The sequence below is a fragment of the Pongo abelii genome, chromosome 3 (genome assembly GCF_028885655.2).
Source record: "Pongo abelii isolate AG06213 chromosome 3, NHGRI_mPonAbe1-v2.0_pri, whole genome shotgun sequence".
NCBI classification, from domain to species: Eukaryota; Metazoa; Chordata; class Mammalia; order Primates; family Hominidae; genus Pongo; species Pongo abelii.
This window is the reverse complement of record NC_071988.2, coordinates 16,923,467-16,935,959: the sequence shown is the minus strand read 5'-3', so window position 1 is coordinate 16,935,959 and position 12,493 is coordinate 16,923,467. Positions and strand designations below refer to the sequence as shown.

The 12,493-nt window shown below is 34.5% G+C and overlaps 1 protein-coding gene across 14 annotated transcripts in view; it reads left to right on the top strand.

The window, feature by feature from the left end:
* Positions 1–12,493, top strand: part of LCORL (ligand dependent nuclear receptor corepressor like) — a 178,597-nt gene that overhangs the window by 125,505 nt on the left and 40,599 nt on the right. For 12 of the 14 annotated variants that reach the window (XM_024246454.3, XM_054553763.2, XM_054553764.2 and 9 more), the window contains one exon: positions 12,157–12,250. The exons of the other annotated variants lie outside the window; for them this stretch is intronic. In XM_024246454.3, coding sequence (XP_024102222.2) covers positions 12,157–12,250 — 94 coding nt within the window. The remainder of the gene's footprint in view (positions 1–12,156; positions 12,251–12,493) is intronic. 14 annotated transcript variants of the gene reach the window in all.

Genomic DNA, 12,493 nt, shown 5'->3' with positions numbered 1-12,493 from the left:
GGAACCCTTAAACCTTTTTTTAGTAATACTAGTAATAATGTTGTCATTATTTTTTGAGTCTGTAGAACAAATCAAATATGTAATCATATTAATATATTAGGAAACCAGTATTTTCAGTGTAAGAGAAAAAACAAGCAACATCAAGTAAAAAACCTTATATTACATGTGGATTGGAAACGCAGTGCAAACCATGAATTATTTTCAAAAATACACATTTCCTCATCTGATCACTGAAATAGCCTATAAGCAATGAAAACTCAGTGGCATTGAACCTAAACCTGGAGTGTGGTCTCTAAACATTATTTCCCTTTGAAAGGAAGCAGGCCTCTTTGGACTTCAGGTTTGGACTAGGAAATGTACAAGATGAGCCTGGAACATCTTGTGCTAGCAGGCAAGGAAGCCCAAAGACGAATTTGTTAAAAGAATACAGGAGTCAATGTTAAAGGTTCCCAGGTGGTCAAATATGAAAATATTTGATCATCAGTAGAAGAACAATTTCAGTGGAATGAAAAATAGTGAATGTTTTAAAATATACTCATTTATGAGAACCAGAAACTGAAAGTGTCCCCCAGAGTTAGTAGTCTCTATTGGAGGTACACACAACACCAGTTCTTTACTGTGAAAATTAGCAATTAAAGGAAAGTGTTAAGCATTTATCTTGCTTTTTCTATACAAATTGTGGTTCAGGGCAACCAAATCATTTAAAGAAAATTCTTGAAGAATGTTGGCTAATAAATATGGAAGACATAATAGACTACAAATATTACTGTTTTTCCACCCCAATAAGATATTTGAATCAAACAACAGCATCAGAAGATAAAGACTAATGTAAATTAATACAGCCACTGTGGAGAACAGTTTAGAGGTTACTCAAAAAACTAAAAATAGAGCCATCATATGATCCAGCAATCCCATTGCTAGGTATATACCCTAAAAAAAAAAAAAAAGGAAATCAGTATATCAAAGAGATGTCTGAACTCCCCTGTTTATTGCAATTTTATTCACAATAGCCAAGATTTGGAAGAAACCTAAGTGTCCATCAGCAGACAAATGGATAAAGAAAATGTGGTACACATACACAATGGAGTGCTATTCAGCCATAAAAAAAGAATGAGATCCTTTCATTTGCAACAAGATGGATGGAACTGGAGGTCATTATGTTAAGCAAAATAAATCAGGCACAGGTGGACAAACTTTTCATGTTCTTACCTACTTGTGGGAGCTAAAAATTAAAGCAATTGAACTCATGGAGATAGTAGAAGGATGGTTACCAGAGGCTGAGAAGGATAGTGGGGGGTGGGGTAAGGAGGAAGTGGGGATAGTTAATGGGGACAAAAAAGTAGAAATAATAAGATCTAGTATTTGAGAGCACAACAGGATGACTGTAGTCAATAACAGTTTAATTGTACATTTTAAAATAACTGAGTATAATTATATTGTTTGCAACACAAAGGATAAATGCTTGAAGTGATGGATGCCCCGTCTACCCTGATGTGATCGTTATACAATTGTATGCCTGTGTCAGAATGTCTCATGTACCCCATACTCAGTAACCACAAAAATTAAAACTTACAAAAGAAACACAGGCCAGGCGTGGTGGCTCACACCTGTAATCCCATCACTTTGGAAGGCCAAGGCGGGTGGATCACCTGAGATCAGGAGTTCGCGACCAGCCTGGCTAACGTGGTGAAACCCCGTCTCTAATAAATACAAAAAAATTAGCTGGGCGTGGTGGTACATACCTGTAATCCGAGCTATTTGGGAGGCTGAAACAGGAGAATCGCTTGAACCTGGGAGGTGGAGGTTGCAGTGAGTCGAGATTGTGCCATTGCACTCCAGCCTGGGCAACAAGAGCGAAACTCCCTCTTGAAAGAAAGAGAGAAAGGGAAGGAAAGGAGAGGAGAAAAGAAAGAAAAAGAAAGACATTGTTTCACATCCACTAGGGATGGCTAGAATCTAAAAGATACAAGAAGTGTTGGCAAAGATGCAGAAAATTTGGACCCCTCATACATTGCTGGTAAGAATATAAAATGATGCAACCCCTTTGGAAACAGTCTGAAGTTCCTCAAAAGGTTGCACATCCAGTTATATAACCCAACAGTTCTACTCCGAGGAACCTACTCAAGAGAATCAAAAACATGTCCACACAAAAACTTGTACACAAATGTTTATAACAGCATTATTCATAATAGCCAAGAAGTGCAAACAACCCAAATGTCCATTAACTGAAGAAAGGATAAGTAAAATATTGTATATCCATACAATGGAATAGTATTCAACAATAAAAAGGAGTACTGATGCATGATACAACATGAGTGAACCTTAAAAACATTGTGCTGAGTAAAAGCAGCCAGTCACAAAAGACCAAATATATGATTCTATTTGTATGAAATGTTTAGAGTAGGAAAATCCATAGGCATAGAAAGTAGATTACTGGTTGCCAAAGGCCAGGAGTCATAGGACAAGGGAGAGCAGTCGCCCAAGAGTGCAGGATTTCTTTCTAGGGTGGAGAAAATGTTCTAAAATTGTGATGGTTGCACAACTCTGAATACAGAGAAAACTGCTGAATTGTAATAACCAAGGTTATGGGATCAACCTAAATGTCCATCAACAGATGAATGGATTTTTTTAATGTGGTATGTATACAAAGTGGAATACTATTTCAGCCAATAAAAAATGAAATCCTGTCATTTGCAACAACGTGGATGAAACTGGAGGACATTAAGTAAAATAAGTCCAGCACAGTAGGACAAATACAATATGTGTATTTGTCACTCATGTGGAATCTAAATAAAGTCGATCTCATAGAAGTAGAGAGTAGAATAGTGATTACCAGAGGCTGGAAAAGGGTGTGGGGAGGGGAATGGAGAGAGGTTGATCAACAGGTACAAAGTTAGGTAGGAGGAATACTTCTTGTGTTCTGTTGCACAATAGGGTGACTATAGTTAATGGTAACAGTTCAAAACAGCTAGAAGAATATTTTGAATGTTGTCACCACAAAGACAAGTGTTTGAGGTGGTGAATATGCTAATTACACTGATTACCATACAATGTGTACATGTATACCTGTATGGAAACATCACAGTGGACCCCATAAATAGGTTCAATTATGTGTCAATTCAAACCAATAAAACTTTTATATATATATAATATATATAATATATATACATATAATATATATGATATATACATATATAATATATACGTATATTATATATACATATATACGTATATAATATATATACACATATATACATATATATACATATATACACACATATATATATAAAGATAAAAAGTATCAGGAAAGTTTATTTTGAGAACTTTACAACAAAGGGGTCAGACTGTCACCATCAGAACACACTGATCACTTGAGCATCATTGAAAATAGACTTTATGTACCTTGTGATATGTCACTTCACCTGTGAAGTATTCTTACCAAAAATGTTGAACGTGGATCTAAACAATTTTTACACCGCTGGTTCTCAAGCATAGTCAGGAGGCCCTAAGAATCCCTGAAACCCTTTCAGGAGATATACCAAGTTAAAATTAGTAATATGTTATTTGTTCTTTTTACTCTCATTCTCTCACAAGTGTGTATAGTAAAGTCGCCCAGAAGCTACATGATGTGTGATATCTCAACACAATCAATGCAGAAGCAGATGTGAGAATTCAGCTGTTTTCTATTAAGCTGGACATTAAAGAGATCTACAAAACTGTTTTTAAAATATTCTTTTTACTCATTTTGAAAACATTTTTCATAAATGTTTTTATGAACATTAACATTTTTAGCGTTGTTATTGTTATCAATTATAAATACTTTTAAAATCCTTTAATTTCTGTTATGGTAAATATCAGTAGATATAGCCCACATAAAAGGTCTGCAATAATTTTTAAGAGTAAAAAGGAATTACGAAATTCAAAAGTTTGAGTTACTTGCTTTATTGCCAATTCCAAGTTTATCAGAATTATTATACAAGAAATTTTTTAAAGCAAAGTAAATGATACCACAGGAAAACAGTGCAGATGGTCATCAACTTAAGGTGGTTCAACTTACAGTTTTTCAACTTTATGATGGGTGTATTGGGATATAAATGCATTTTTGACTTACTATATTTTTTTATTTACAGTGGGTTTATCAAGACATAGCCCCATCATAAATTGGGGAAAGTGCTGCCCTAAATTAGAGACCATGGCCAGGTGTGGTGGCTCACGCCTGTAATCCCAGTGCTTTGAGATGCTGAGGCAGGTGGATCACTTGAGGTCAGGCGTTCAAGACCAGCCTGGCCAACATGGTGAAACCCCATCTCTACTAAAAATACAAAAATTAGCCAGGCGTGGTGGCGCATACCTGTGATCCCAGCTACTTGGGAGGCCAAGGCTAGAGAATCGCTTGGACCCAGGAGGCAGAGGTTGCAGTGAGCCCAGATCATGCCACTGCACTCCAGCCTGGGCAGCAAAGTAAGACTCCATCTCAAAAATAAATAAATAACCTTAGAATCAAATGTGTCACGCTAAGAATCAAATGTAACAGAGACATTATTTGATTCTAGTTGAAGATATCAACTGTAAAAACATGTTTTGGACTCAAGAAATTTCAATGCAAATTAGGCATTAGAAGATAGCTTTACCTACTGTAGAAAAACTAGAAAACAAATAAGGAAATGAAGAAAATAACAATTATCCTGTATTCTTCCACCCAGAGCTATCTGCAGGTGCTCCTGTGTTCGGTCCTTCCAAACCATTTACTAAAGAATATCTACATGTGCACAAAACACACTCTCAGTGCTGAGCCCCACTAACCTACTACATGAGATATATATCCTCTGTAAACTGTTTGCATGAATTTATATTTTTGACATCCTTATGTTACTAAGTATTTTTCTGCAGAATCATTTTAATACTTAAATTCATTTACTTAGCTCAGTAGTATGGAAGGATCACATATTGTGTGTCTTTTATATATAAATAAACATTCTTGAGCTAAGGTTTTAAACTCAATTTTTACTTCAGGACAAATTCCTAGAAGTGAAATTGCTGGATCTAAAAGAATGCACAATGCTGTTGAAAGTCAAGATAGTAGGGGTGGGGACAAGGTAGTGACCAGAAGAAGATACTGAGGTGGGGGAGCGTCAGGGTTGACACTGGTAAGTAGGTGTAGTTTTTATACAGGAAGGTTGAGTTCATGAAAATTCGTTAAACTGTATAGTTAGATTGTACTTTTGTGTAAAACATATTTATAAAAGGTTTTTTAAAAGTAATTTCTGGAGGAGCATAACAAGGAGTCTCAAATGTATGGTTAAAAAAATCTAGTCTTCCACTATGACGTTGCAATAAGTATACAAACCATGTTTTAAATAATATATTTGGCTAAAACTTTTTACAGAATAAGGTAATGTAATATAGAGGATAAAAGAGAACATGTTCTTTAAAATGTTTTTCATAGGTACTGACTTGAAGCCTTTTGAAGCCATGATTTAATTAGTACTTGCAGGAATAACTGAAGAAAGAAAAAAGAATTACAACAAAAGTCTCAAATGGCATTTGGTGGAAATGTTGAAGCCTTATTTTAATTTCACCTGTAGCATTTTCCTAAATTTGCTATTATAAATGTTTACATCTTAAATTCACTATAAGTACTTTACTCTGATTTATATCATCTCTTATCATAATGAATAGTAGATTAATGAATTCTGTAGTATTTATTTCAGCAATATATATACAAAATAAAACACATCAGGAAGAAAATAACCTTCCAGTTAAAAAACTATTTGAGCCTGGGCATGGTGGCTCATGCCTGTAATCCCAGCACTTTGGGAGGCCAAGGCAGGCAGATCATTTGGCACTCAGGAGTTGGAGACCAGCCTGGCCAATATGGTGAGACCCCGTCTCTACTAAAAATACAAAAATTAGCTGGGCATGGTGGCAGGTGCCTGTAATCCCGGCTACTTGGGAGGCTGAGGCAGGAGAATCACTTGAACCCGGGAGGTGGAGGTTGCAGTGAGCCGAGATTATGCCACTGCACTCCAGCCTGGGCAACAGAGTGAGATTCTGTCTCAAAAAAAAAAAAAAAAAAGAAAAAAATACTATTTGACTTGCAGAGGTAGGCAAATGAAGGAAAAACCAATCCTAAGGCTACAATAATGTGCTACTCTTGTGTTATTTCTCCCATGACTGAAACCCCATAGTTAAACAGTAACAATCAAAACAATTTTATTTGCAGTGAGCATAAGACTTCAAATTTTTAAAATTGAAATTTGGATAAACCCAGGGAATGCTTTCACACTTTGTTGACTTTTTGCTAATTAAGTTTACGGATTTTTTTTTATTATGGAAACTTGGGAAAGGCAGAAGAGTATTTGTAAATGTATATGTAGACGCATACATACCTAGGTATGTGCATGCACACAATCACATATTTTAACTGCTCAACACTTTATCAACCAAAGATCACCATTGTTCCCATTTTTGTATATTTACTTCCACAGTTTATTCTATATTTTATTTTATTTGGGGGTTCTTGTTTTACATGCAAAACACATTTACGTCATCTGTATATCAAATTTTATATCATCCCTTTTAAAAATGTTATAGTAGCATTTGCATTTACATGTTTACATCATCTGTATATCAGATTTTTATATCATACCTTTTAAAAATGTTACAGTAGCGTTTGCAGGTTTTTCATGCTTTATTAATTACCTTAATGGCAGTGTTAAATCTAATTCTCAAGCAAGTGAAGGGACCATAATTTATGTAACCATTTTTTAAATATTTAGTGTTTTTAAAAAATTGTATAATCTACGGTATATCTTTGTATATAAAACATTTTTTATGTTAAATATTATTTTCTTAGATACCTAGAAGAGTGTTAACATTTTTAAGATTTTTGATGACATATGGCTACATTGTTTTTTGTTTTTGTGTTTTCTAAGAGACAGGAGTCTTACTATGTTGCCCAGGCTGGACTTAAACTCTGGGCTCAGGTAATTCTTCCATCTCAGCCTCTGAAGTAGTTGATTTCTCTTTCATTTTCAGTTTTATCATCATCAAAATTTGCGCATTAATAAACCTATTTATGCCATCCGTTTGTTGTGAGAACTGGATGAGTTAAGACATGTAATGTTTGTAGCAAATGCTTTGCACACTCTAAGTACACTATAGAAAAATACAGTTTTAAACACATTAGGTTTAATGTAAGTTACTAATATTTTCTAGCAATCAGTCGAATATAATTAACAAAACCATAAGAATCTCCTACAGAGGAGAATAGCAAAAGGCCAGATAAGAGGTGAAATAGAATGATTTCCTTGGAGGGGTGGAAAACAATTCTATATTATGAAGGTTCCAGTTGTCCTTTTTGAATAGATCCTTTATCAGAAATTTGCATGACAATACAGGAAAGAGAACAGTTTATAAATGAAAAATTGAAATCTGAATTTTAACTAAAAATTAACCCAATAAAGTGTCAGTATTCAAGAAATTGCCCAATTTGGCCATGACTTCAATTTTTGAAACGTCAGTTTATTTTTAAATTTAATTCCAGTAGTGTTATATAGACAATTACCTGACCTTGTTCAAAGATTGGATTGGCTTATCTTTAATTCATTTTACAATAGTGTTTGATCAGAAATAATTAAATTATTAATTAAATTATAATGTCAAATGATCCGTCTCCAACCAGTAAATGAAAACAATTTTGTATTTATTATTAAATGTTAGTAAAAATTTTGAATATACAGAAAAATACAATGTAATAATCATGTACTTGTTAACCAGAATTAATAAACATGTTATTTGGTCATATTTACCTCTGATTTGTCTTCTCTTAAGGAACTAAAGTATTTCTAGAAATACAGTTAAGATCCTTTTAGATCTTTTTGTTTACCCTTGGAAGCAACCAATGATACCACCTATTTATGTATCTATAAACAAAATAGTTTTGTGTGCTTTAAATATTCACATAAATGGCATAATAAATACACTCTCTTTTTCACTTAATCCTGAAGTTTACTTATTCACCAAAAATTAAAAATCACAGCAACACCAAGTGTTATCAAGGATATGGGAAATAAGTTTGGTAATATCTATTGTTCAGCACTTCTGATAGTTTATCTTACAGAATTATTGTACATGAACACAAAAAAATTTAGAAGGATATTCTTTTCAGCATTGTTTGTGACAGTGAAAAACTAAACATGAATACCAACAGTAAATAAATGGGGAATAAATTACAGTGTAATAAGATAGACTGCAGAGAATATACTAGTAAAATTGAATTAATTTCCTCCCCCTCCACCTTACTTAGTTTGTATTATCTTGTAATAGCATGCTGGGTGCTTAGTTTTATCTACATTATTCACTACAAAATGGTGGGAGAGGTGACCAAGAGTTGATTTTAAACAGATTTTTATCGTGTATTTAGAGTTAATTTTAGTACTTTGGAATGATGTACACACAAAACCTAGTTATATCTCCATTGTGAAGGAGTGATGTAATCACCATTCAGATAGATGTAAATTATGAGGAACAAGAAAATATCCTTCCCCCACCCCCCCCACCCCCCGCCCCCATTCCTGGGCTTTCTCTATCCTTCCCAAGCTGGCTGTCTCATTGTTTTTGTTTTTCTAATTCAGACAATCCTAGGAGTAACTTCTTTTGACTTTTCCAGCCCTTGAACTACAGGCCTTATGAAGAAAAGGGAATCATGCTATCAGCAAAATAGTACAGATGGTTAATACTGCTAACAAAAAGTGAGATTTTCTATAGATAACTAAAATTGATCTAAAATTCTTAATGGTATTGGAACTATTACATATTTATGTATTTTGTGTTTACTATGTCGACATTAATTGATAAAAGAATTTTAATGCAATGTGACAAATATGATGGAGTACATTTTTCATTTTCACTAGATACTGTATTACTTTATTTGTCAAATCCTTTTAGAATAAAACTTCTAACATAGCCTAGATGTGGAGAAAGGGCTATGAAGAAGAGATAAAAGCATTTCTCAATAGGGTCATTGTTTAGACTTCCTAAAGAGAAAGAATCAGAAGTATAAGCCTATTTGCGTAGGTTTCTGAAAGATGGAGTAGAGCTTATATGTAGCTCATCCAGACTAAAATGCGCTATAGTTGGTGCTTTGTGTGTGAGTAGTCCAAAAAAAGAAAAGAAACCTTTACTGCCCCAGGTAGAGAGCTGCAGCCTAGTTTTTATATTATCTGTAAAGGAGAGAAAGGGGTTCCTGTACCTCCTTTCATAATTTCTGTTTTATGAAATAATTTTAAATGGAGCATATCAAGTCTAAGAGAGCTTAGAATGGGGGAAATTTCATTACTTCATTCTGGTACTAACAGTAACAGACTTAGGGGAATGTGTTTTATATGCCATAAACTATACATAAAATGAGCAAAATCAAAATTAGTGAATAAAGTTATAAACTTGAATATGGGTTTGGCAGTTATCCTTTCTTGTAAGTTCTTAAAGTAGTAAAATTTTAATTGCCAAAAAAGAGAAATGAGATGATAGAACAGAGAAGACATTTCGTTCTCCTTTTAGTAGGTTTTAGCACTCTGCCAATGTTTGGTAATACAAATGAATAAGTCAAGATCCTGAACCTTGAGGGATTCAGTCTCATGGGAGAAAAAGATTTATAAATCAATAATTGCATGATAGTGTCATAAGTATTATAGGATGCTGTCCAGGCAGGAAGACAAAATAAGCATTTTCTGCCTGGGCAGGAGATCTGAGTCTTTAAGGATAAGTAGAAGTTTGATGAGTAGAAGTTTGACAAGTCGAATAGGTAGAGCATTCTAGGCAGAGGGAACAAGGTACTGCAATTTGAGAGGCATAACATTGCATAGCATGTTTGAGGGAATTCAGGTAGTTACATAGATAAATGAGACGTGAGGTTTGAGATGAGTTGGAGACTAAGCTTAAAATTAAGCTGGATGGGTAAACTGGGGCAATAAACTGTATTTAGTAATTTTTCAAGATACTCTGTGTCAGGTACTTTGCTTCTTCAGTCTCCCCCTTTTACCCTTCTATGTGGACGCTAACCTCTAGCCATACTGAATTTTTCCAGTTCTTTGAAATTCTATTCAGCAAACATTTATTGAATACTTATTGTATGCCAGACGCTATTCTAAGCAGCAGGGATATATTGATGAATAAAATATGCATGGTCTCTGCCTTCACATAGCTTATAGTCTGTGGCTAGCACTGGTAGATATATGAACAACTAGCATTACAACCCGCTAAATACTGTAAGTAAGTGTTACTGGTATGGTAACCTATTACGATGATCAACCAACTCTACGTTGTGTTCTGAGTGGGGCTGATGAGTTAGATTTGGTGAGAATTTGGAGGGGTGGCTGGGGTGAGGCGGGGGTCTGGAGGAGAGGAGTACGAATCTTCTAGGTAGAGGAAACCAATTCCAAGTGTGAAAGCCCAGAAACGAGAAATAGCATAGCACTTTCCCAGGAAGTTTCCCTGCTCCACCTTTAGCTCCTTGCGGTCCATTCTCCCATAGCAGATTGATCTTTTAAAAACCTAAATTGAAATCATGTCAGTCTTCCACCCAGAATCCTCCAGTGGCCAGTGGCTTCCTGTCTCTGTCGGAACGAAATGCGAAGTCCTTGCCATGGCCCAATGGCCCTGTTTAACCTCTTCTTACAACATTTCTGATCTCAGCTCACTCTTGGCCTGGCTTCCTTCATTTCAGATACCCTGGCCTTGGCTATTCCTCTGACATTCCAGACATGGTTCCATATCACAGCCTCTACACAGACTGTTCTTTCAGAAACGCTCTCCCATGTATCTGATTAGTTGGTGACCCTCATCTTATTCAGGGCCCTGTTCAAATCAAAGAAGCCTGCACTGATAACACTGTGTAAAACAGCAGCGTTCTCAGCCCCACCCTCATTACTCTATCAGCTTACTCTGTGTTATTTTCCAGGGTGGCACTATCATAATTGCTGGTGGTAGTGGTGCTGGTTGTGGTGGTGTATGAATTATCTCATTAGATCCTAAGCACTATGACTATGACAATAGGTACTTTGTATGACTTTTTTTTTTTTTTGATGCTCTTCTAGTGCCTAAAATAGTGCTTTGCATATAGTGAGCACTCAATAAATTATTGTCGAAGTCTATATAGGATGCTATAGATAGGATTTTTTTTTTATTTTTCATCTTTGTATCTGCCCAGGAACATACATATTTCATGGATTAATTATGGTTACAGTAAAATCCAGTTGAATTTTTTAAGCCCAGTTGAATTAGTATATTTTTAAACATGTATTTTTTAATAATAATTTTTCTTATAGCTAAAACTTTCAGTTTTTTAGCTAACAATAAAAACATTCACGGAATTATTTGCTGGGTTTTAAATTCATGGTTTATTTTTATCCTTTTTGATCCTGAAGCATGCCAGATTAACAAGTCTGAGTCATTGAGTTTTTATTTATGTAAATGTTGTATAATAATAACTACATTTTAATAACACGCATAGGCAGTTATTTTTTAACATTATTTTTCTAAAGTTGCATTATCGTAAGTTCTGTCTTTAGTCGTAGATATAAGCACAATATGTTATGTAGGCAATGATTTAACTATTGTATAGTTCAATAATTTAAAAGAGTAAAATTTTACACTATGAGTTCTAGAAAATACATGTTTATACATACAGCCACAGTTTACCTTTTGCTAGTCCTAGTAAATGCTAATTATTCAATTCTCTTACTCATCATCACATTTTCTATTCTCTCCATTTTGTACAATTTACATCACTCCCACCTTCCCAAAGCATTATCTGGGCAGCTTTGAATGGAAAACAGTCATGAATGAGCAATCAATGGCTATTCACTACAAAATGGTGGAGAGGTGACTAAAAGTTTATCTTAGACAAATTTTATATCATATATTTAGTTAGTTTCTTCCTATCACCTGGCAATGCCAGCTCCTCCTCTGTTCTTTTTTTCCTATATAGTGCCTTCCCAGTCATATCCTGTTCCTAAACCCGTTTAAGATGAATAGGTAATGGCCACGTATCAAATACTAGTGTTATGAATTAGACCAACAAAATATGAAATATTAAAATGTAAGGATTGCCTATCTGTTGCAAATATAAAGTTTTTTCTCTTGCAAAAATTATAGGGGATGGAGTGTTAGATCTCTCTACAAAGAAAACCAGCATAAAATCTGAAGAGTCATCCATATGTGATCCTTCTTCTGAAAATTCAGTGGCTGGGTAAGCAATATCTAGGAAATATAATTTAATATTAATATAAAATTATCTCTGCAGAGAACTCTTAATACTATTCTGAGTAGTATTGACGTATATAGTTTTCCTCCAGAATTTTTGTCACTCATAAGTGTCTCTCTCTCATACCTTTCATTTGTCCTTTCTCTTTCTTTTTTATTCTTTCTGTTAAAGAAAAGTTATCAGAACAATCACCAAACTTTAGTTCATGTTACTAAAATGAACTACCAA